At 47.9% G+C, this 24,370-nt stretch overlaps 1 protein-coding gene across 1 annotated transcript; it reads left to right on the top strand.

Annotated features, from left to right (window-relative positions):
• The first annotated feature begins 244 nt into the window (after positions 1 to 244).
• Positions 245 to 23,552, top strand: RNF24 (ring finger protein 24). The gene is made up of 5 exons (XM_044660387.1): positions 245 to 567; positions 8,031 to 8,073; positions 9,466 to 9,507; positions 22,384 to 22,463; positions 23,414 to 23,552. Exons 1-5 carry the CDS (start codon positions 425 to 427, stop codon positions 23,550 to 23,552), a joined length of 447 nt encoding a protein of 148 aa, XP_044516322.1. The 5' UTR covers positions 245 to 424.
• Positions 23,553 to 24,370: the final 818 nt, after the last annotated feature.

Below are 24,370 nucleotides of genomic sequence, written 5' to 3' on the forward strand. Positions count from 1 at the left end.
CCCGAAGCACACCGGAAGAGGCCAAAGCTGGGAGGGCGAGAGGAATCCAGGGCGGGATCTGGTGACAAACAGCCGGGGATGAGCCAGGGGGACGGAGGAGGGCCGAACCGCTCTGCCCAGGGGTTCCGCAAGGCAGGGAGAGGGCGAGCCAGGGCCCGGGAGGAGCTCGGGGCATGGCGGGCACACGTGGAGGGCAGGGGGGCAGGGAGAGGACGGGAGAAGCAGGCAGAGCGGGGGGCCGGGATCCTCACCCCCCCTTCTCCACCGGCCTCTTTCCCGGCTGCCTTCCGGCCTCTCCTCCCCTCTTCCTGGCTCCAGCCTGGGCCTGAATGCGGAGAACCCTCCGCCTGTGAGAGGGCAGCCTCGTCCCTCCCCTCAGACACGGCAGCACCCCATAAACCCTCCTTCTTCCCACAGCTTCTCCATGAGCTCCGACTTCCAGCATTACAGCTTCAGAATGCCCAACATCGGGTTCCAGAACCTGCCCCTCAACATCTACATCGTGGTGTTCGGCACGGCCATCTTCGTCTTTATCCTCAGCCTGCTCTTCTGCTGCTACCTGATCAGGTGAGCTTTCCCAGGCCTCCCTGGGCCTCCCCAGGCCTCCCTGGACCTCCCCAGGCCTCCCTGGACCTCCCTGGGCCTCCCTAGGCCTCCCAGGGCCTTCCAGGCCTCCGTGGACCTCCCCGGACCTCCCTGGGCCTCCCCGGGCCTCACTGGACCTCTCTGGGCCTCCCTGGGCCTCCCTAGGCCTCCCTGGGCCTCCCTGGGCCTCCCTGGGCCTCCTCAGGCCTTCCAGGCCTCCCTGGGCCTCCCTGGACCTCTCTGGGCCTCCCCAGGCCTCCCTAGGCCTCCCTGGACCTCCCTGGACCTCCCTGGGCCTCCCCAGGCCTCCCTGGACCTCCCTGGGCCTCCCTGGACCTCTCTGGACCTCCCACACAATACACTCTCCCAGGGAATCTGGTAAATAGAAGCCGCCCATTTGTAGAGTTGAACTTTGCTCGTCCCTGAGTGCTGCTGTTTTCATCTTAAAATCCACACTACCGTGGATGCAGAGCAGAAGGCAGGGAGGCCGAGCCAGGGGGTTACAGGACTTGGCCAGGGTCACCCCTCAAGAAAGCGTCTGAGGCCAGATTGGAACCCAGGACTCCAGTCCGTCCCCTGAGCCACCCAGCTGCCTCTCCTGTAATACGTTGATGGGGCAGACCCCGGCCCGACTGTAAAACGAGCTCACAAAGACCCAGTGAGGCCGAGAGGGGAGGCCCAGGCAGAGCGCGGTCCGGAAGCGACGTCCCTCCGGAGGGACCCCGGGCAGCCGAGCTCCGTGACCTTCTCCAGCTTCGTTCAGCAGCGAGCGGGCAGGAGCCTGGGGGGGCTGACAAGGGGGGGCCTCGAGGGCTCAGACCTCGCGGGCGAGCCAGGGAAGGGGGAAGGAAGAAGGAGCTGAGGAGCGAGCGGAGGCCGGCCTTCCTGGCGGCTCTGTACAGGGGCAGGAGGGGCCCGGCGGCCCGGAGATGCCAGGCCGTGAAGGCCGGCAGAGGGTTCCCCTTCTCTCCTGGAAACAACGTGGTCACGCCTAAACCTTTTAGGGAAAGACAGGAGGCAGGAAGGCCAGCTGGGAGGGCCCCGGCTCACTCCCCCTCCCAGCCAGCCTCCGCTTGTGCCTGGCCTGGCAGGCGTCCTTCCCCTCCAGAGCTCCGTCCGGCGGCCTGTCCTCGTGCTTCTCGGTGCCTTTGCGGCCTCCCCTTCTTCCCGCTCTCTCCTCCTAGAGCCCCCCAAACTCAGCGGGTCCAAAACCAGCCTCGTGCCTAAAGCCAGCCTTCCTCCAGCCTCCGCCCGCACCCTGCCTGGCCCCCAGCCGCCAGCCTCCAACCATCAGGATGCATGCGAGGAGCCACAGCGAAGGGAGGCTCGTCAGGGAGCTCCGAGGGCCTCTGAAGACAGATGTCAGGAAGAGGCCGAGCGGCCTGGGCTTCCCGGAGAGGCCGGAGAGGATGGGGGAGGCTTTTGTTCAGGAAGGACTCCGGCCCGGCTTGTGTGAGCTTCAGGAGGGGAGGGGGGAGGGGAGGCAGTTTGCAGTTCAGTGTTTAAAACCAAAACTGTCCCTAAAGCGACAAACAGGCTTCCCGTGAAGCCTAAGCAGAGGGCGGGAGGCTCCAGGGCCGCATTCGTTTCACTCCAAAGTGTGGACGCCCGTCGCAGCGGGGCGGCCATTTACAGACGCACCGAAGCCTTCGTCTTCCTAAGAGCGGGAAAGCCCGGCAACATGGCGGTCCCTCCTGTTGAGTTTGGAAAATATCCATTTAGTCCGTCCGATCGTTGTTTGTGAGCCGACAGAGGAAAGAGAGAAGCGAACCGCTTAGCTTTGTTTGCTGCGAAAACATAAACGAAGGAATAAATCTGACTGTTCACAGCGATCATTTTTTATCAAACAACTGCGTCTTATGGGTACGTTTCTTGGTAGTTTGAAAATTTTGTAATTCTGTAGAAACTGGAGGTTCTTCTTCCCTTTTTTGGGCCTTCTCATTCTAAATTTAGAAGAGACAAATGGCTTGTCAGTCCGGAAAGCTAAAATGCAGTAACTCATTGTTTTAATGGAATACAGAATATTTCAGTTATCTACTAAGGAATAGATGAGTGTTTAGGGAAATTTTGTGGTTTTATATTTTTTTTTCATAATTAGAAAAAATGGGTATTTCTCTTTATGGGCAATAAACAAAAATGATCTGAACTCTTCAAGCGAGGAACCAGCAGTGTCTTATTGAGGGTGAGCTTTTATGCCCAGAAGCCCGGAGGAACGCCCTGACAGAAGGAGCTCGCATAGCCTTCACGTGACGAAGGCGGCCTGACTCTGGGCTCCTACCCGACACGGGCAGCTCATTCAGCTCTCGCATCTGGCACTTGGGAAGAGTGAATAAGTGGGGCAGACAGTGCCGCTGTCACGGAATGCGCGCTATTAATATGAAAAATGACAAAGGCGGATATAATAATATAAATTAGTATTTTAATTAAAGCCATGCTGATAGATAATTAGACCATGCGCTTGTAAGCATTCAAAACTGCCGCCCTCGCCATTTTGTTATCCTCTCTCCTCCCGAGTCTGCTGGCCAAGAGAGCCTCCCTCCTAACCCCAGAGATTATAAACTCCTCCCTGCGGCAAGACGTCGGCCTCCCCACGCCCAAAACCCGGAAACGGAAACCAGTTGGACCATGATGGATCACGGGAAATGTAGTTTTGATACATTTCCCATGTCCATAGAAATATATACACTTTTAGATGGCATTTCCCAAATTTCACTTTTACAATTCCCTGTGAGGTCCAGCAAAAAAAAAGGTTAGTCCTTTTTTCTTCGCTGGACCTGTAAAAATAAACAACTTCTAAATTTTTCAGGAATTTGGGGATAAAAGAAATAGATGAACAAATGGTTAAAATTAGCCGCATTGACAAAAAACCAATTTGGGGGGCTGTCCCCCACTGGCACAACAGTGTACAATTAAAACAATACATACAACTCAATTTCAACTCCCCATAGTTCAATCAACTGCACCCCAAAGTTCAAAATTTGGTCTTCATGGTACAGTGAAGGCTTTTCAGACATCTTCATGTGTCCTCACCAACAAGTTCGTCGTCTGGATTTTGGGGAGATGGCAAGATCCTTATTCTGAAATTATTCTCAAAAGAATTTAAACTTTACATTATAGATTACAAAACATACATTTTCTTCTAAGATTTATACAATTCCCCGTGAAATTACTCCTAAAAGAGTTAAATATACATATATTTTTACATTATCGAATTTTAAAAAACTTAACAGATATCCCCGTGAGGTAAATCTTAAGCACACCTTTTTTCTTAAAAAAAAAAAAAAAAAAAAAAAAAGGTACCTCAGGTCAGCTAAGGATGGCAAAATACAAAGAATAAAATTCAAGAGAAAAAGAAGAAAAAATTAACTTGTGAATGAAATGTAAAATGTGCAAAAAAATGTAGGGAAAATAAACTTAGACCTTTAAATGAAGGCCTAATTAAAGTGAATTCAGCAGTGTGCAATTACCCATTCAGGACCAGGACTTAAAGAAAATGTCTCTCTCTGATCTGACTTATCAGCTTTTCAGGGAAGTGAGCCAAATAAATAACCAATCTTAGGTGCTTTCTAGGAATCTAAGTCGAGGGGACCCACGTCCTCTAAAGTTTTAGAAAAGACTGGGGCTCCAGGACTCAAACCCCAATTTCCAAGCCCTAAAGTATTGGCATAGAACTGCTGCAATTATGCAGATCTTAGTCAGTCAAGTCTCTGACCATGTGCTTTCTTTTCTAGCACGAAAACGGCTTTCATATTCCCTTATAGTAGAATCAGACAGAAAGGCATTTAATCACAGTCCTATAGGCTCAGGTATTTGCTGTAGAATCAGAAAAAGGATAAATAATGATTATATATGTACTTCCAGTACAAGATGAGAAAAAGGGAAAAATCAATTGCTCTCATTAAAAAAAAAATGTTTTAAAAATCAAAAATATATATATATAGCTTAGAACTAGAAGGGTTTTGTTACCCCAAAATGAGATTCTCTGTGAGAGAAAGTGGGTTTTACAAAATAGCAGATTCACAATGCACATTCAAATAGAGTACCATTATTTCCAATAGCACATTTTAAAACAATAAATAATGATGTTTAAAATTATATACTTGTTACAACCTGTAACCCTTGGCAAATGCTGTTATTGCTTCCATAGCAAAGAATATACAGGAGCTCCTTGACTCTCTGTATTTAAAAAAAAAATCCTGGGTAGGAAATGCTTCTACCCATTTAAGGCAATAATATCTCTTATAATAAAATATATAAAAGCTTATCCTTTAAGACAACAATTCTTAAGGATTTAAAGTAAAAGTTAAAAAGATCTCTTGTAAAATTACAAGGTAATATTTAAAGCATGGAAACTTTCAAGGTTCTTTGCAATTACCAAGACAGAATAAATTTTAAAAGACATGTGCTTCTATAATCCAGTAGTATCAGATCAACAAGCTGGTCAAAACCTCTTACCAGTTCTAATAGATTTTTCTCATTATTTGGGAGTTACAATAAAATCATCAACAGAATTAATCTAGCAGCCACAAACTACATTAACTTAAAATGATTCAGTGTAACAGGAAAATCAACAAAATAAGCAAGATTAATTTACAAAACTAACTAGCAAAATACAGTAAGATACAGTCTCTTTAAAAGTCATTCAGTTCTGAAAGGTTTTTTTTTATAATCAGTCTTTGCTCAAAGTTCTGAGCAGGTATGGGGTGAAATTTCTTCCCCTGAGTTCAGTTTTTAATCACAAGCAAGTCTGAATAGGCCATTCGGCCCCATTAAGGGTAAACGCTAGGTCCACGTGGGGTCAGGTCATTGGGCTCAGGGATAGAGAAAAAGTTTTGTAGAAAATCCCATGTGTAGAGCTTGTGTAGGTGGCTAAATTAGGTCTTTAGAGAAACACATGGAAGGCTAGAATGTCTCCTATAAGAAAGTAGAGAGAAAGGGGAATATACCCAAATTGTTTGCGGCAGGAACTGAAGCAGTCTCTGGAGGTCGAGACCTCAGCAAGTCAGCACTGGGTTCCTTCCCGGAAATCTCAGGAAAAGCAGCTCGGGGTTCTGGACTCCAGCAGCACCAGCGAGTCAGGATCGGAGATCACAGGCACTGGAAGGCTTGCAGGCTTTCGGCGCGGCAGGAATGGAGATCAAGTCAGGAGTCAGGAGAGCAGCGGCAGAGACACACTGGCTGGCCTCCGGCATTTTAGTGTAAAGCCAAAAGCCCGAATCGGCTGGCCTGACCTCCCTCCCAAGGTGGTTTGGGCTGGACTGGTTGGCTGAGTCCCGATGGAGGCAAAAACGTGCTCTTGCTTTCAGCAAAAGCATGGCAAGGAAAGCCACTTTCCTTTTTTAAAAAAGTGCTCAAAAGAGCTGAGCCAGACGGCCAAAAAGCAGGCATGGCTATCGTTAGGCTATCTGGAAGATTTAGAGTTCGAATTTCGACCTTCTGGTTCGCCAAATTATTAATATGAAAAATGATAAAGGCTGATATAATAATATAAATTAGTATTTTAATTAAAGCCATGCTGATAGATAATTAGACCATGCGCTTGTAAGCATTCAAAACTGCCGCCCTCGCCATTTTGTTATCCTCTCTCCTCCCGAGTCTGCTGGCCAAGAGAGCCTCCCTCCTAACCCCGGAGATTATAAACTCCTCCCTGCATCAAGACGTCGGCCTCCCCACGCCCAAAAGCCCAGAAACGGAAACCAGTTGGACCATGTTGGATCACGGGAAATGTAGTTTTGATACATTTCCCATGTCCATAGAAATATATACACTTTTAGATGGCATTTCCCAAATTTCACTTTTACAGCGCTCCCCAACTCTGCCTTGCACGTAAGAGACGTGGTTCCGAATCATGGACCCTGGTTCCGGTCCTGCCCCTTGCTCCCTGGGCATCTTTGGGCCTGATAGCCTCATCTGTAAAATGGGTTGGACTGGATTGCCCCAGAGATCTCATTGTTTTTTTAAGATTTCACAGTCTTGATTGATCGGGTATAGAAGGGAAAAAGAAAGATACTGAAAGTTAAGTCAGTCCATTCAGCAACTTTCTGTCCTAAAGATGTCCTTTGATGTCCCTTTAAAAAGCAAAGTGTGAGCCGAGAGCCACCGAGGACACGGATCAGAGATGCTGCCTTTTCAGAGGGCGGTTCTTGCCTCGGTTTAATCATGATGGGGGGGAGGGGACTTAGCCTATCAAAAGTTTTTTCTCATTTTAAAATACTTTTATTGCTTATTACTTTAATTCCCAAGATAAATCTTAGCAGTTTAGGGACCTTTAAAAAAAATGAATTCTATTTCTTATCCTTTTTTGATTTATTTTTTAAAGAAAACTTAGTGACACATTGTCCAAAAGGTTCCATTTTAGTTAAAAGTTTACACATGAGGTTTACATCAATTTGGCGTGTCATTAACCATAAAGTATGAATTGTACTTAGAATAAATTATATCTAGGGTAAAAGCTAAATTCTTTCAGGATTTCGAGGTTTATCCTTCTGCTCACCATTTCCCTCAGAAAAAACATTGTGATAAACTTTTTAAATCTACTTTAAATTTATTTACCACTTTCTATTATTAACCATTCAATGAGTTTCCTTCTCTCCAACTACATCAAGATTTTCTCATTGGCTTGCTGAGGTTTGAAGGCCGCCCCTGGTGCTGACCCCAATAGATCCAGCTGTACACACAGCTTTCCTGCAAGGGAACCCAGTCCACAAAGGCGCAGATCTCCCCCCCCCCACCCCCCCTCCCCGGGCGCGTGAAAGGTCACCTTCGGCCGTGCCGAGGGATTGCTCTCAGTCGGCCATTTCTGGCTTCAGCAGCATCTTCAAGGCCTCAGTTCAGCCTCTGCATTCTGTGGGGAGGAAACTGAGATCCCGAGAGGACGAGTCACAGCTCGGACATCGGGAGGGGCCTCCCGTTCTGGCCACCCCACCAAGGCTGCCGAACCAAGACTAGAACTTGGCTCCCGAGCCTGCCGGCCCACACCAGGACTCGGACTGTCAGGGAAGGGCCCGTGTTCGGCGGTCAGCGGGGGGAGGCTTGCTGGGCCGAGGAGTCCAGAAGGGGAGGCGGCGTGTTCTGTGGGGAAGAACCGCTCCTTTGGGCTCGTGCTGGAAAGGCAGGAAGGAGTCAGGCCAGAAACCGCTAAACTCGGGAATCCAACGGGAGCCACGGAGGATCCCGTGTCTGGGACAAGGAACAGGCCCGCTTGTTTTCTGTCATCTAGGAAGAACCACCGGCGGGCTCTCTCCTTCCCCCCAGAGCCGCGGCTGCCCCTCCGGCTCCCGCCCGGCCCTCGGAGCCCCCTGAAGCCCCCGGCGGGGCCCATCTCCTTCCCAGGGGGTGGGTGTTGCTTTTGGAATGGCTTTTCATGCCCTCCATAGTGACGGAGGAGGACGGCAGGCCGTGCGTGCCGGGTCCGAGCCTCACTTCTCGCTCTTTTGTTCTTGCAGGCTCAGACATCAGGCCCACAAAGAGTTTTATGCCTACAAACAGGTGAGACCACAAACGCCGTTTCTGTCTTTTCTATGATTTTGTTTCCGCCCGTCCCTGTGTCTAGCGATGAGCCCCCCGTTAGGCCGCCCGAGCAGAGGAGGGCAGCAGAAGCCACCTCGCAGGGCCTCTGTGAGCTTCTCTCCCAGACCCGCCGGCAGCCCCGCCAGCGGCCCTCCACGAACCAGGCAGCGTCTCTGGGGGGGGTCCCTGCCCCATCCCCCTGCCCGGGCCTCGCTCGCCCTCCGCCAGGTTCTGCCCAACCACGCACTGTCCGTTTTCAGGGGGGCTGCCCAGTTTGGCCCAGGGAGCCCCCAAAAGGACTTTTACCTTTAGTCCGTCTCTCATCGCAGCCAGCATCCTTCTGGGGGCTTCACAAATCTCGTCTCAGGAGGCAGGGAGAGAGGGAGGAGGCGTGAAGAGGAGGCTCGGGGGGCCGAGCGGGGCTGGCCGCACAGTTCTGTGGGCCTCCGAGGGCCGAGGAAGCCTGAGCAGGACCCTGAGCAGGACCCTGAGGACGTGGCAGGCCGAGCATGGAGGCGACGTCCCATGAAAGCCGAAGCCCGCCTCGGTTCTTGAATTTTTATTCTGAAGCTTGACTTCCTTCCTCTTTTGTTTTAAATTAAATGTCATTCCTACCACATAAAACCAGTTTTATCCCAGAAGATGCCCTTCCTGAAAACGTTCAGCCTTCTTCGGGGCTTCTCAGTGTAAGGGTAAAAAAGGGGGTTTGTGGGTTCAATATATTAAAGACGGTCTCCAGAGGAATAAACTATTATCAATCCTCAATTAAGAATAATCTCAAGTCAAAATTGACTTTTATGGAAGTGTATTTACATGAGAGAAGAGAGAGAGAAAGACATTAAGAATCTGTCCCACTGATTAGTCCAGGTAGATGTTAACCCTGACCGAGGGTTGAAGGGCCGAGGCTGGAGGTGGATGGAGCAAACTCCGCTCACAGAGTCTATAAAAGGAAGTGTCTTAATCGAAGTTCAGGAAGATTCAGTCTTCAAACGAACCAGCAAAGCTCCCTCAGGTCGCCGTCACCAAGCCAGCCGCCTCAGTCCCTCGCCCCCCTCTTTTATAGGGTCCGCACGCGTCACTTCCAGGGCCTTCCCCTGGCCTGCGTGGCCAATCACAACAGGAAGCGCAGCACGCGTGGGTGAGGGCCTCCCGAATGAGGTGCTCTCACCTTTGGTGATCAAATCTAAAGATGGGCTGTGCAGACTTAACCTAATTCATTCTGACGGCCGGCTCCATTTTGAACAAAAAATTCTGGTAAATGTTAAACCTGCAGGGGATGAGCTAGCTGTGCAAAAGAAACGCCTTTCGAACCTTATAAATAGAGCCACAGATTCTGGGAGCAAATGTAAAAGCCAAGCTTTTGTTTTTCAGGTTATATTAAAAGAAAAAGTCAAAGAACTGAATCTGCACGAGGTGAGTAACAGCCTGCGGGGGTCGCGGGATGGCGGGCCTCCGGGCATTGGGCTGCCTCGACAGACCCATCCGGGCATTTCTGCCAGCCAGGGCCGAGCGCACTTTTCCCACTTGTGGGGTCGTTCGAGGCCTGGCTTGGTGCAGGTTTGCCCATGGCTGCGGAAGCAGAGGGCCCGAGCAAAGGGATGGGATGGGCGGCCGGCCCACGGGGGACCCCAGGTGGACGTCCCCTCCAGAGACAGGCAGGGATTCGTGGCGCCTCCGCACTCAGGAGCTGTCCTTGGTCAGCCCATAGACCTGAAGCACTTTGGGAAGGCCGGCTGGTCCCCCCACATTCCTCGTAGCAGCCGGCGTTTTTCTGTATTTATTATATCAGAGATCTCTTAAAAAGCAAAATGTGGCTACTCTTCCCTGCATAAATGCTACAGAACATCATTTATTTCTTTCATAATGGAAAATTAGGCAGCCATGGTGCCCAGTGAAGATGCCCAGAGTTAGGCCAGGCTGTCTATTCTCCAACACTAATTGGGTAAATCTCTTAACATCCCTTGGCCTCAGTTTCCACATCTGCAAAATGGGGATAATCATAGAACCTCCCTCCCAGGATTGTTGTGAGAATCCAATGGAACATTATCTGGGAACTGCTTTGCAAACCTTACAATGCCATAAAAATGTGACCTGTCATCATCATTCATTATTATTATTTCATTATTATTTTCCCGGCAGATACAATAAACTATTGATTTTTAAAGCCCCATTTACTCAATTCTTAAATCATCCAAGGTGGACTCTTCTGTTGAGTTTATTCTACGAGAGCCACTTTGATATGACAGAGAACCCCTTAGATGTATAGTACTAGAGGAAACATTTCAATCGATGAATGAACATTTATGAAGTGCCTGCAGTGTGCCAAGCACTGTGCTAAGCATTTAGCCATTTCACATGTTTTTCTCATTACACTATTTGGCCTGAGTCAGAGGTGAATTTCTAACAGTTTCTACTTTATAAGTCTTCTGTTTTCTCTTTATTTCATAATCAAATGTTACTGGTTTAGAAGCAAGATGGAAAAGAAAGAAACTAAGGGGAAAGAGAATAAGAGAGAGATTCGTGAAAAGAGCCAGTAAGAAAGAGAAGGGCCAATTCTCCACTTGATAGATGATCAAAAGATAAAAACAGGCTGTCTTCAAAAGAAGATGTCAAAGCTGTCAATAGTGATGTCCCTCCTGACAAGAGAAATGCAAACAAAACACCTCAGAGGTGCCACTCACACATGTCTGACGGACTCACGTGATGGGAGGAAAAGGACAAAGGCCAGAAGTAGAGGGAGAACAGAGGCACCCATGCGGGGCTGGTGCGGTGTGAGCTAGCCAGATGATTCTAGAGAACATTCAGAACTCGCCCAGAAAGATAGAAAGCTGTGCATACTTTGGCCCAGCAATACCACTAAAACTCTTTGCAAAGAGATCAAGGAAATTATACAAAAATAATTATCTCAGGTCTTCTTGTGCCAGCAAAGAACTGGAATTTGAGGAGATGCCCATCTGCCAGGGGATGGCTAGACAAGTTTGGAGATATAATTGTTGTTCTTTAAGAGACGACAAAGGGGAAGGTTTCAAAGAAACCTGGGTTGTCTCAGAGGGACTGACTCAAAATAAAGGGAGCAGAACCAGGAGAACGTTATGTGCAGTAACAGCAAACCTGGAATGAGGATCAGCTGCGGAAGGATTAGCTGTTCTAATCAGTCTAATGATCCACAGCCCTGACAACTGCCTCATGATAAAAAGTGCTCTCTGCCTCCACAGAGGAAACTGATGCTCTGAGGGCATCCGTAATTGCCCATTTGTGATTCCCAGGCTCCTTCCCAGAGAAGGAAGGAGTATTAACCTAGGAGGGCATGTGGCTGTAGGGGAGAAGGAACCCTAGTCATAGTTCCAAGGTGGAAAAGAATGCTTGTAGTCACTTAGAGACCAGAGCATAGGCCAGGCATGCAGTAACCACATTCCTCCCTAGACCATACCACCTTGGAAGAGCTGAAAACGTACAGACCTTCAACTAACACAAATACCTGTAGCTTGGGAAATTGTCTCCTATACCCCAGAAGCACAACCCAACTTTAATGTAAAGTTAAAATTCAAGAAATAGGCTGGGAAGGAGCAGACCAAAAAAACCCGACCATAAGAAGTTACTATGGTGCAAGGGAAAGTCAAAACACAAAATCAGAAGAAGACAAAGGTCAACCAGAGCCTCAAAGAATTATTTGAACTGGTCTCAGGCCCCCAAGAAATTCCTGGAAGAATTCAAAAAGTATTTCAAAAATCAAACAAGATAAGTAGAGGAAAATTTTGGGGAGAAAATGAGAGATGCAAGAAAATTATAAAACATCTTGGTAAAATAGGCACCCAAAAAAAAACAACTTAAGAAAATAACACTTTAAAAACACGAATAGGACAAATGGTAGAAGAGGAACAAAAATTCACTGAATAAAATAAATTTCTTTAAAATTAGAATTGAGCAAGTGGAAACTAATAACTCTGAAATTCCAAGAAGCAATAAAACCAAATTGAAAGAATTTTTTAAATCCAAGAAAATATGAAGTTTCTCATTGATAAAACAACTGACCTGGGAAGTCAGTCCAGAAGAGATTATTTAAGAACTATTGGGCTACCTGAAAGCCATAATCAAAAAAAGAGGATAGATATCACTTCTCAGGAAATTGTCTTCCCTGAAATTCTAAAATCAGAAGATAAAATAGAATAATTCACTGATGGCCTCCTGAAAGTAATCTCAAAATTAAAACTCCCAAGAATATTATAGCCAAATTTCAGAACCCTCAGGTCAAGAAGAAAAAATTACAATCAGCCAAAAGAAACCACTTTAATATTATGGAGTTACAGTCAGAATAACATAAGATTTAACAGCTTCTACATTAAAAGGTCGGAGGCTTGGAACTTGACACTCCATTGAGTATCTAGGAGCTAGGATCATAACCAAGAATCACCTACCCAGCAAAGCAGTACAATCCAGGGGTGGGGGAGATGGCTGTTTAATGAAATAGAGGCCTTCCAAACATTCCTGATGAGAAGCCCAGAGCTGAAGAGAAAACTGACTTTCAAATACAAAACTTAAGAGAAGCATTAAAAAGGTAAAAAGGAAAGAGGAATCCTAAAGGATTTAATAAAGTTAAAATGTTTATATTCCTATATGGGAAGATAGTATTTGTAGCTCCTAAGTATTTATCATTATGAGGACAGTGAAAAGAAATATGCATAAACAGAGGGCCTGGGTGTGAGGTTAATGGGATAGTATCCCAAAAAATAAAATTAAGGGATAAAAAGAAGGGTTAAAGGAGAGGTAAATTGGGGAAAATTGTCCCACATAAAAGAAGTTCAAAAGAGCTTTACCTACAATAGAGGGGTCAATGGAGCGGAGTGGGAGGAGCAAGTAATGCTTGAACCTCAGGTTCATTGAACTTGGCTCAAAGAGGGAGGACAGCCACACTTAGCTGGGCCTTACTGTCCCAGGGGGCAGAGAGGCCTGGGAAAGTGCTGATCAATGCGGGGGAATCTAGTATGGCAGAAATACCCAGGACATACACATGTTTGGTTGTCTACAAGAATGTACATCTTCGGGGGCAGCTGGGTAGCTCAGTGGATTGAGAGCCAGGCATAGAGACAGGAGGTCCTAGGTTCAAATCTGGCCTCAGACACTTCCCAGCTGTGACCCTGGGCAAGTCACTTGACCCCCATTGCCTACCCTTACCACTCTTCTGCCTTAGAACCAATACACAGTATTGACTCCAAGACAGAAGGTAAGGGTTAAAAAAGAATGTACATCTTCTCCTCAAACCCTTGTTCTCTGGGATCCGCTGAATTGTTCACTTTGTAAGACAATGCCCAGTTATTCCTTTTGGGCCTGCCTTTTGGGAGAGATTTCCAAGATGCCAAGGGAGGAGGAAGAGGAGAGAGGCTGCTGCAAGGCCCAAAGAATGGCCCCGAGGCCTGGCTCTGGGCAGGGAGGGAGGAAGGAACAAAAGCTTCTGACCAGTTAGGGGAAGCAGCACTTCAACAGTCTACCTAGCAATACAGACAAAATACAGAGTAAAAGGGAGGCAGCTTGTGTGGAGAGGCCCTAGCACCTGAGAGGATTGAGGCAGGCCTCTTGGAGGAGGAGGCTCCGGCCATTCTGAGGGGAAATTGGTCAAAGGCATGAGATGGGAGATGGAATGTGTGAGGCGTGAGGATGGGCGTGGGACCATCCAGGAGGCCAGCCTGGAGAGAGCATGGGAGAGGCACTGAGGGAGACTCAAGCCTCAGGTCAGACTCTGAAAGGCTTTTAATGCCAAACACTTGCCCGTATTTTTATCCTGGGGCAATGAGCATCACCAGAGAGCCAGGGAGGTGGCGGGGCTGGCCTTGGGGAGAAGCAAGCGAGGAGCCTCGTGGAATGTCCAGGCAAGGAGGGCCCTGCAGGCCTGGCCTCGTTCTACAGAAATATAATATTCAGAGAAGTGACATTCAGAGACCTTCAATCCCAGGATGCCTTGGCCAGGGGACAGCAAGGGGTGTTAAGCCTTCTGTAAAGGGCTACATTTGGGGGCAGGAGTTTGAACAAAAGTCAGGAGAACAGCTTCCTGAACACTCGGCACTTCGTTTATTAGGAAAGTACAGAGAGGAAATAGAAAGGAGGAAAGTGAGAGTCATCTTATAAAAGCCTGTAACTATACCCAAGACCCCAACCCTAAAGAAAATGTTTTTATAAAACCCTAAATCTATCCGCCTTCGTGGGCAGCTCCGGCCTGACTTCTCTATTCAGACTATCTAATAACTGTCTACCCAAGCTAATCAATAATCAATAAAGGCTGTTAAGGCCTTAAATCGTTTCTCAGTTTCCAGCAGGCCCAGAGAGAATGAGCCACACACTCCTCTCCCCAGGGGACCCAGACAAAGCCCCTTCCAACTGCAGCTGTAACTGACTCACTCAGCCACATCCTCCTCTCCCCAGGGGACCCAGACAAAAGCCCCTCCCACCTGTGACTGTAACTGACTCACTCAGCCACACCTTTCTAACTGTCACCAACTGACAGCCTGCACAGCAGGGGGGCTCCTACTCATAAACCTTTTTGCTCCCTTGCCTCTTAAAGCGAAAAAGGAAGAAATTAAGAAAAACTCTCTTAGCACATCCCCCCTGAGATCTGTTTGGAGACCAGTCTCCCTAATGGATTTTTCAACCAAAACAATCCTATACTCTATATTATAAACAGGGAGAAGTCAAGAGAAAAAGAAAGAAAAACAATTCTTGCAACATGCATGTCTCAAATAATACACAATTACAAATATTTATAGTTACAGAATCACAAAACTCATACTATATTCTCTTCATAAATAAAATCTATTCTTATTATACTCTACAGAAATAAGAACCTAAAGATATTAATCCAAATAAATCTTATAATTACTATGCACAAAAAAATAAACAAGAACCTTATATATACATTATATGCATCTAATATCCCCCCTGAGGTGGGTATTAATCAACACTTCTAACACTTTATAACACTTTACTATTTACATATCAATTAGTTATTATAATCCTATAAAGGTATAGTTATTGTTTTATATATATAGTTATCATAATTATATAAAAGCTTATTAATAATAATTAATTTTAAATAGCAATCTGAAATGCTATAACATATCATAAATTATACGCTTATCTATTCTATTTTGAACCTTTACAGAAAAATCAAACCTTTTTATTGCACAGCAACAAATAAGTTCAGAAGTTCATTGAAATGTTCTTGAAAATGGAATCCAAATTTCTTTTAGTCTTCTTCTTGATGTCAAGAGTTCATTGTCATTGAAATTGTTCATTGTCATTGTCGTCTTGTCCTTGATTGCAGTCACTCACTTTTGGGGGACGGCAGGTACTCTTTTCATGTGTGCACAGTGGATCCACAATGTCCTCTCTCCTATCTTGATGGCTGTAGGGGTGGTGGAAAGTACTTGAAATGGACCTTCCCAAGTCAGCTGAGTTCCTCCTGTGCGTTAAAAGTTCTTTATATACACTGTAACCCCAGGATGTAGATCATGTAACAAAAAGTCTATAGGTTCAGCCTGCACTACAGCTCCTGATTCATGTAGTTCTTTTATTCTGGTTTGTAGATCTGTTATATATGTAGCAATAGTTGTATCTTCTCCTGTCAACAACATATACACCACATTAAACTAATTGCAGACCATGGATGGAAAGCTGGAAACAGTTGAATATAACCCTCATTTTTTAATTTATTTTCTTAGACTAATGCTAAAATAACTCCCCCCCAAAAAAAAACTGGCTGCTTTCTTTGAAGCTTCTTCTTGTCTACAGAGTAGATCTCCTTAAACTACTCTCAACTATCTTAAATAATATTTCTCTAACTCATCTGTGCTAATTTATGAACCTTAAGTTGATAATAAATTCCTTAAGTAATTCTTCTATTCAATCATATAACATATTTCCTACTTTTAGTATCACATTTGGTTCAGTGCTATCTAGGGGAGAATGAACTGGGATAATTGGTAAAATTATATCAGTATCTGGAAAATCAAATGTTTCACTATTTGATTCCAGAGTCCTTTCTCCTCTGGCAAACCTTCATAAAGCACCATGTGCATCCCTCTGAGATTCCTTTCATTGAGGAGGATTTACATTTTGGCCAGTACATGGATGTGCCCCATTATGGATATATTGTAACAAACCATTTGCCTCAGTTTGGTTACTGTTTCTATCATTCCCATAGTTTACAAAATTGTTATTTTGGAAATTGTTTCTGTTGTTATTGTTATTTCTAGGGTAGTTGTTGTTCCTACAATAGTTATTCCTAAAGTTCCCACCATTGTTTCTAAAATTGCTGACTATTTGATTCCAGCATCTGCAATTTATCATCAGGTATCCCCTTTTTCCTCTCAAGTTACACATTGGTCTCTGGTTTGTATATTCTCTTTGGGTTGTATATTCTCACACTGGAGCCATAGTTAACCCAAAAATTGTATCACCTTTTTCAAGTTTATCGATTTTTTTCCCTTTAGTGCTTTTATCTCTTTTCTTAATGCATCCACCAAATCAATATCATCAGCTTTTTTCATTTCATGCCCATTATAAACATAAACTGCCACTCTCCTTAGTTCATCAAGGTCCATATTCATCCAGTTAGGGCAACTGGCTTTAAAATAGTTCTTGACTACGTTGCAACAATTTTTTACAAACTGCCTTCTCAGTTGTATGATGTCTCTTTTTCTTGTTAAGTCCATGTCTTTGTATCTTCCTCCCAGTTCTATAAGTTTGTCCATGAACTGAGAAGGGTTTTCTCCTATCTCTTGCTTTAAATTTTCAAATTTTGTCTAAGTACCAGGTCTATCTGAACATACTCTCATTGCATTCAGAACTGCCTCCCTAGCATAGCATAATCTCCCGTAGTCCTTTTCATCATTAACATCCCAATGAGGGTCATTCCCAGGCCAGTGAGCTGTACCCCACTCTTCATTGGTAAGCTTGATAACTTTATCCTTTTCCCTTTTAGTTATTAACTCATCTAGAAGATATTCAAAATCAATCCAGGTTGGATCAAATTGCCTGCATATCTTCTCTAGCTTTTTTTATCACAGCTATGGGCTCCTCCTCAAAAGAAGGATTGATGCATTTAAAATCCCTCCATATCCTGAGGAGTAAAGGGTTTGAGGTGCCTCATATTTACAAACTCTCCCTTTTTTGGATCAGAAGTTGGTACTTCTATTAAAGGGAATAGGCTAGAGTTTGTATCTTCTTTCTTTGGGGTTTCATTTTTAGCAGCTTTGGTGGGAAAATTAGAAACAGTAGGAGAGTTATTTTGAGTTAAGCGCAAGATAGTTTCAATCAATTTCGAGATACTATCTTCAACTTTAGAGATAGTTTCAGTTTGGTGGGCAATAGTTTTAGTCAATTGAGAGATACAATCCTCAAGATATGTAACTTTAATCTCCAATAATCTCTCTTTCAGTTGTCTCCTTTTCTTAGTAAGAATTAAACTAAATACTTGATACAGTTGGTACCCTTGAAACATTGTGGACAGCACAAATACTCCCATAAGTGGTACTAACAGGAGACAATCAAAAACTATGAGATTTAGAATCTCAGGGAAGGTCCCAGATATTGGTAGTTGTTTAAGGTAAAGAGGCATCTCTTCCTTCACTAACTGTACCATGATATCAAGCACCATGTTTACACTCCTATCCTTTTCCTAATATTGGAAACAACAGAAGATCTTTAGATTAATCAAACTTCTACCTGGCTCGCCAGGCTGTAAAGGGTTAAATTTTGGGGGCAGGAGTTTGAACAAAAGTCAGGAGAGCAGCTTCTTAAACACAAAATACTTTGTTTATTATTAGGAAAATACAGATAGGAAATAGAAAGGAGGAAAGTGAGAGTCATCTTATAATAGCTTATAAGTATACCTAAGATCCCAATCCTAACTAAAATTTTTCTAGAAAACCCTAAATCTATCTACCTTTGAGGGAAGTGCCTTCTGCCAGAGCCAGGCTCCGGCCTAACTTCTCTACTCTATCTAATAATACACCCACTATCTATCTACCTGTCAACCCAAGCTAATTAATAATCAATAAGTCTGTTAAGGCCTTAAATCATTTCTCAGTCTCCTCAGGGCCCCAGAGAGAACAAGCCACACCCTCCTCTCCCCAGGGGACACAGAGACAAAAGCCCCTCCCACCTGCCGGCTGTAACTGACTAACTTTCAGCCTCACCCCCCTAACTCACCAACTGACAGCCTGCACAGCAGCAGGGCTCCTACTCCAAAATCGTTTTGCTCTCTTGCCTCTTAAAGAGAAAAAGGGAGAAATTAAGAAAACTCTTAACACTTCCCAGCAGGGTTTGGGTTTTCTCTCTGAGACATCTCATTCCAAGGCTTTTTGGTTTGTTTGGGGTAAGGCCAGCCCCGTGAGGCCATCGCCATGAGATTGGGGGGGAGGCGCAGACCACCTGCTCTTGGGCCGCGTATGTTTTTGGAGGGTTTCTGGGGCATCTTGCTGAGATACTGATGCTATGAGATGCCTTTTCCTCTATCCAGATGCTTTCTCACAGCGCTCTTGTGCAGGAACTTCCCAGCTCCTCCGATCTTGAGCCTCACATGGATCTCTGCTGCATTCTCACCTTTCCAAACCCAAACACTCGCCTCTGACGTGCCCAGAGTCATTCTCTCATGTAAGGGGTAAAAAGGGGTTTTGGTTAGGTGGATATTAAAAGGTTTGGTCACCAGGGAACTGAAGAATTATCAATCCTCAATTAAAGAATAACCTCAAGTCAAAATGATCTTCATGGAAGTTTATTTACAAATGAGGAAAAGAAGAGCAAATCAGAAAATCAGAAAGAGGATAAGATAGGATAAGTATCCTAACACACTAGGTAATTTGTTCAGGTCACCTAGATTAACCCAAGAAGATCTAATTAGTTCTCAGTCAAGCAAGGCCCAGCCTTGAGCCTAAGGCCAGAGCAGGAGAGCTGGAGGGCCCCGGAGGTGAAAGTAAAGAGAAGTTCAGGAAGATTTTGTCTTTACATTCTCCACGTGAAATTCCAAAAGAAAGATTTAAGAACAGTCTCACCAAGGTCTCAGGGTTCCAGGTCGAGTGCTCCTCAATGTCCTAGTCACGAACAGGAAGAGCTCCTTCAGGTCCAAGACATGAGCAAGAAGAGTTCTCTCACTGAACTCTCTTTTAAAAGGGCTTCTTTTGTGTCACTTCCTGTGCCTTCCTCCTAGTTTACGTGTCCAATCACAACAGATGCTTTTCTTAGAACTGCCCAGGAGGCAGTCAGTAAATTCTGATTCACTCTAGCACACATGGGTCACAGACCTCCCAACTTGTGTGTAAATGGCATTGTTTACACTTTTGGTGATTAGATTTGAGAATGGCCAAAGTAGGTATATCATTTAATTTAATATCATTATCACATTCAGGGAGGACTTTGCCCCAGGCTCTCTGGCTGCCCTCTGTCACCTTCTGTCTGGACTTGCCTGCCCGGGTGCGCGGCTGCCACAGCCTCTCTGGGCGCCAAAAGGGCCTCCCCTGGCAGTTTCCCCAGAGACCATCATGCAACTTCTGGACATCTCTCTCTCCAACCCTTTGGGCATTCCTGTGGCTTAACAGAACAACACTGGGAGCAGAGCTCAGCTCCATGCAGCTGATCTCGTGCTGGCTGACGGAGCGCGATGGTCACTCACCTATAGAACGTTGTAATAGCAATGCTGATGTCTGCGGTGTTGCAGCCTCTGTCTGGGAGAACCTTTGGGGGACTCTGGCCCCAGCTGGACCAGCCTTTCCTCCCCAGGCTTGGGTGCCTGTTGGGAGGCTCCAGGAGGACAGTCTGTTGGGTGGCAGTTCTGGAGCTGCTCGGCAGATGGGCTTTCAGGGGGCTTTCCGGGCCTTTATCCGGATGCGTTTTAGTTTGGGGTGTCAAGTGCTGTGAAGCCCTTCACGCGACACAGTTGGCTAGAAAGAGAAGCGTCAACTCCAGGGCCCAGAGAGGCCTCCTGGAGGCAAGGCCCATTTCCCTTTCTGACAAGCTCCTACGCCTGATCAGGTAAGAAGGCTGCTGCAGCCTCCCTCTCTACATAGCTGCTTTGGGGAAGACAGAGATCTGAAGCCAAGATGGCAGACTTGCGTGGATGCAGAACGGGTTGGTTGGCCACAGTGCAAGGGTCACTGTTAATGCTTCGATGGCTGCAGAGGAGTCATGCTGAGTCCAAGCCTTTGAGCACATCCATCAGTGACTTAGACAAAGGCCCAGGGGCTGTGAATTGGTGGAGGACACAGAGCCAGATGGAGAAGGAATCTGATGCATTGAGGCGAACATGAGAAAATGAAATCCCTGAGCACGGAGGTCACACTGACAGGCCAGGTCCAAAGAGCCCAGCCTCTGGTCCCTAAGAAAGGAGAGCCAGCGAGCTACTTGGGGGTTCTGAAAAAGATGCTGAAGCCTTCGTAGACCCAGAGCTCCGCAGGTGTCGGAAAGGCAGCATGTTGGCCACCAGAGCATGTGTGGCCTCGGTGTGAGCGAGAGAGGCACTCGCTATCCTCACCTCTGGGGCCGTCTTAGCTAGTGTCCCTGCACAGTATTAAGCCTGCAACTCCCAATAAGGCACACATTTGTCATCATATCATCTCCTCCGCTAGACAATGAACTCCTTGAGGACAAGGACAAACAAGGTTTCTCCTGTTTCTGGACTTCCCGGGTAGATGTCTTGGGGGGGGGGGGGGAGAGATCTCCATTTGGGGGATAAAAACTGGTGAGGAATTAGTGTTTTCATTCAAACCAGGGACTTCATGACAGTAGAAAGCACTTGGAGTCCTCAACTCTCTGGGACACTTTACTTCCCAGGTCTTGGTATGGTCCTAAAAGATCCACGTTGTCAATGCTGAGTTGGGAGAAAGCCAGGCCTGGGGGAGCTCTGGATGGGTACAGCCTGGCCTGGCAGCCCTCTAGGCTAACTCCTGAGAGGAAAAGCGGATCCATCCTGATGCTTGGAGCCTTCCTAGGACCCTCCCTGGCCTCAGGGCACTCCTCATGGAGAAGGGAAACTCCAGCCCAACAGAAGTGGCTGGTCTGCGATCCACAATCTCTCTCTCACATACAGAGGAGGCAGCTGGCCCACGGAGGCTCTGGCCCTGCCTCGGACTCCTCCGGCAGAGGAAAGCTCGCTGGTCAGCGGTGGGGTGGCCCCCAGACCCAGCAGCTGCTCCTCCAGCCTTAGACTGTCCCAAGAACTAAAAGCCTTGCCAAATTAGAAAACATTCAAGCTTTTGCCCCAAACAAAGCGGAATGTTCTCTTTGGGGCAGCAGAGACATTGGCTGGCCTGCAGGGGCACAGGTGAGCTCGGAGCCTCCGCAGAAGTCTAGTCCTCGTTCCCTCACTGACTGGTCCCAGGTCACCCAGTGAGTACACGGGTTGGATCTGGTGCCAGGCCAGACCAGAGCACACACTTCCTAACGCGCTTCGTCGTGTAGGAGGAGAATGGAGTCGTCCTTGCTTTGTCAGACCCGGAACTTCTGGGGCTGCAGGCTCGGAAACCTAAGGCCGGCTGGGTCCGGAGCCCAAGAGCCTCGCTTCCGCTGGCCGTGGCTCTGGCCATGTGTGCGGGGAGGAAGGCTATTTTGGGAGGCCCCGGCATCAGGTCTGGCCTCCCGGTCAAGCCTTGGGTCAGGACTGACCCGCAGACTCTCACCCCCTCCCTGGCCCCACCCCGAGGTGGCCGCTTCCCCGGAGGGCTAGCCCGGCCTGACTAGCTCGAGATGCCTTCTGGAGACTTCATTCAGTGACTTGTTTAAATCCATTTTTTTCCGTGTTCAATGAAAGCAGGCACTGCCAGCCCTACGCCGCCCAGCCAGAGGGCCGGTTAAAAATAGCCTTTTACTACAAGCGGACCCGCCGATTACAGGTTCCATCTCAGCGCAGAAGCAGCAGGAAGGGGAGACCTTGCCCAGGCCCCTCCCCACACAGCACGGTCACGTGCCCTCCGCCCCTGTCACGTGCCCTCCGCCTCTGGGCGCCCCCTGGAGGCCCTTCACTTCCCCGTTTTGTGTGGGTGCGTGGGGGGACGCCGGAGCTTGCCCCGGCACTTTCCTTCCCCGCCGGAACCCCGGTGGGTGGGAATCCAACTGCGCTTACTTGGGCGCTTCCCCCCAGGCACAAAGGCCCACCTCCCGGGGTGGGGGAGGATCCAGCCGGGACTCCCGGCACCCTCTGGGGAGCCAGGCGAGTCCCTTCCCAAGTCCCGTGGGAGGGGAGCGCGATGGGCCGACGTGGGTACCCCTTGTGCGGGGAAGCCGCTCACACAAGCGTGTTTCTTCCAGATCTGTGCGGTTTGCTTGGAAGACTTCAAAGCCAAGGATGAGCTGGGGATCTGCCCGTGCAAGCACGCCTTCCACAGGAAGTAAGTATGGCGCCCCGGCCCGGCCGAGGCCAGAATCCAGCCCTGGTTGCCCCTTTTTCATTTGAGCCGCCTTAATGAAATCCCAGGACACTCACTCAGAGTTAGAGCCTCTTCTCGGAGAAGAACGTGGGCATTCGTGGGCATTGGGAGGCAGGAAAATAATCCACGTGGAACTCGCTCTGGCCTGCCTGTAGGGATGGGAGGCCTGTCTTCATGGATTGTTTCTCCTGCTTAGAAAGGGAAGGTCCCCGTGGCTAGAATTTTTCCCATTAGTTTACAAAATCAGGCTTATAGTGTGAGAGTGTGTGGCAAATCCTCAGACTGTGGAAAGGGAAAAGGGGCCAGTGTCCAGGAGCAAGTGACCACCCCTTCCGGCCCCCTGGACCTCTGCCCTGGCTCAAGCCGTCCGCTTTAAGGCCCTCAGTCCTAAAACAATCTTCCAGACAGCGTGTGCTCCCCAATAGGATTTGACCCTGGACTCTCGAGTGGTCCCCCTCTTCTTTGCTGGATGCATCTTCCTGAGATCCCTTTTATCAGTCCTGACAAAATGGTATCCGAAAGAAGAGTCCGAGTCTGTTCTCTACTTTTCCACCTCCCAAGATGACAGATTCCTTTAGGTAATGAGTGCCAAAGAATAGCAGGGACAGAGCGCCGACTTTCCCCTGAAGGGTGCAGGAGCCGGATCTCGGGCTCACTCAGCGTCTTTATAGTGTCCCAGGCCTGGCCTGGCCGGCTCTTCTGAAGGGACAAGCCCAACGGCCACCCTGACCAGGTCTGGTTGTTGCTGGTTGAAATCCAATAAGGCAAGACTCGAGGTCAAGATTTTAAGTAATAAGCATAGGTGGGTTTTGAGGATGTTCGCTGGACATAAAAGACAAGACACCCTCCCAGAAATGGGTGGACGCACGGGTCGATGATGCCTCCCTTCCTTCTCTGTCTTTCCTTTTCAGGTGCCTCATCAAATGGTTGGAAGTTCGAAAAGTGTGCCCGCTTTGCAACATGCCCGTGCTCCAGCTGGCGCAGCTGCACAGTAAGCAGGACCACGGACCCCCCCAGGGACCCCTCCCCGGGGCAGAGAACATAGTATAGCTCTTCCCGTGGACCAGACTGTTGTCATACACGATATCGAAATGAACCCCAGGCGGAGAAGCTCAAGTCTCTGAATTGGCCGTTTCCTGCAGCGACGCACCAGCGATCCCCGTGTCTCCTGACCAGCTCCTCGGGGAGCTGAGAGCCCACATGTCTGGGTTTCGTCACGACCAGAGCCCTCTGTGACCATCTGATGCCCCGGTGCCAAGGGCGCAGCAGTGCCTGAGCCTCTAGATGCGGCTGTCGGGGCGCCCTGGCTGCGGGAGGGTCTCCTGCGAGCTTTGCCATCCCGTGTGCAGCCCAAGCACTTGTGTCCAAGTAGTTTGCCTTCGCCGAGCAGGAGGGGGTGACACTGTGATAGAGCGGGGTGTGGGCTGAGCCTCGGAGCCCGGCCTCCGGGCCCTGGACCTGCGCCGACCACACAAGGGACTTTGCGGCCAAGCAGAATGCGGTCTGTAGGCCCCGAGCCAAGGCAGCCGATGGTTACCTCAACCCGAGCCAGTGGTTGGGGAGGCCAGCGGTGCCGCACAAGGTTCGCCGATGTTCTTGGAGTCCCGGGCCCAGCGGGCAGGGCATCACCCCTGGAGAGGCAGCCTGAGGGAAGGCAAAGGGAGTGGGTGACTTCCGTAGTGCTCCATGCTGGACTGTTCGGCCTCCAGGCATCCAAAGGAAGGGACGGGACGATCAAGAGGGGAGAGGGATTAGCAGAGCTCTGTTCTTAAGCCTTCTTCAGGGTAGACGGTCACCGGAAGGACTCAAAGCGAGCCACGTCACACGGCTTTCAGTGACTGAGTCGCCGCCAGAAATCCTGATGAGCA

Source organism: Gracilinanus agilis, chromosome 2 (assembly GCF_016433145.1).
Source record: "Gracilinanus agilis isolate LMUSP501 chromosome 2, AgileGrace, whole genome shotgun sequence".
Classification (NCBI taxonomy): domain Eukaryota; kingdom Metazoa; phylum Chordata; class Mammalia; order Didelphimorphia; family Didelphidae; genus Gracilinanus; species Gracilinanus agilis.

What these genes read in the sequence shown, in the direction of transcription:
- RNF24 (XM_044660387.1), top strand. Translation starts at nt 425, where the DNA reads ATGAGCTCCGACTTCCAGCATTACAGCTTCAGAATGCCCAACATCGGG. An exon ending in AGTTTTATGCCTACAAACAG is followed by an intron (nt 8,074 to 9,465) that starts GTGAGACCACAA and finishes TTTGTTTTTCAG; the next exon opens with GTTATATTAAAAGAAAAAGT. An exon ending in AAGAACTGAATCTGCACGAG is followed by an intron (nt 9,508 to 22,383) that starts GTGAGTAACAGC and finishes TGTTTCTTCCAG; the next exon opens with ATCTGTGCGGTTTGCTTGGA.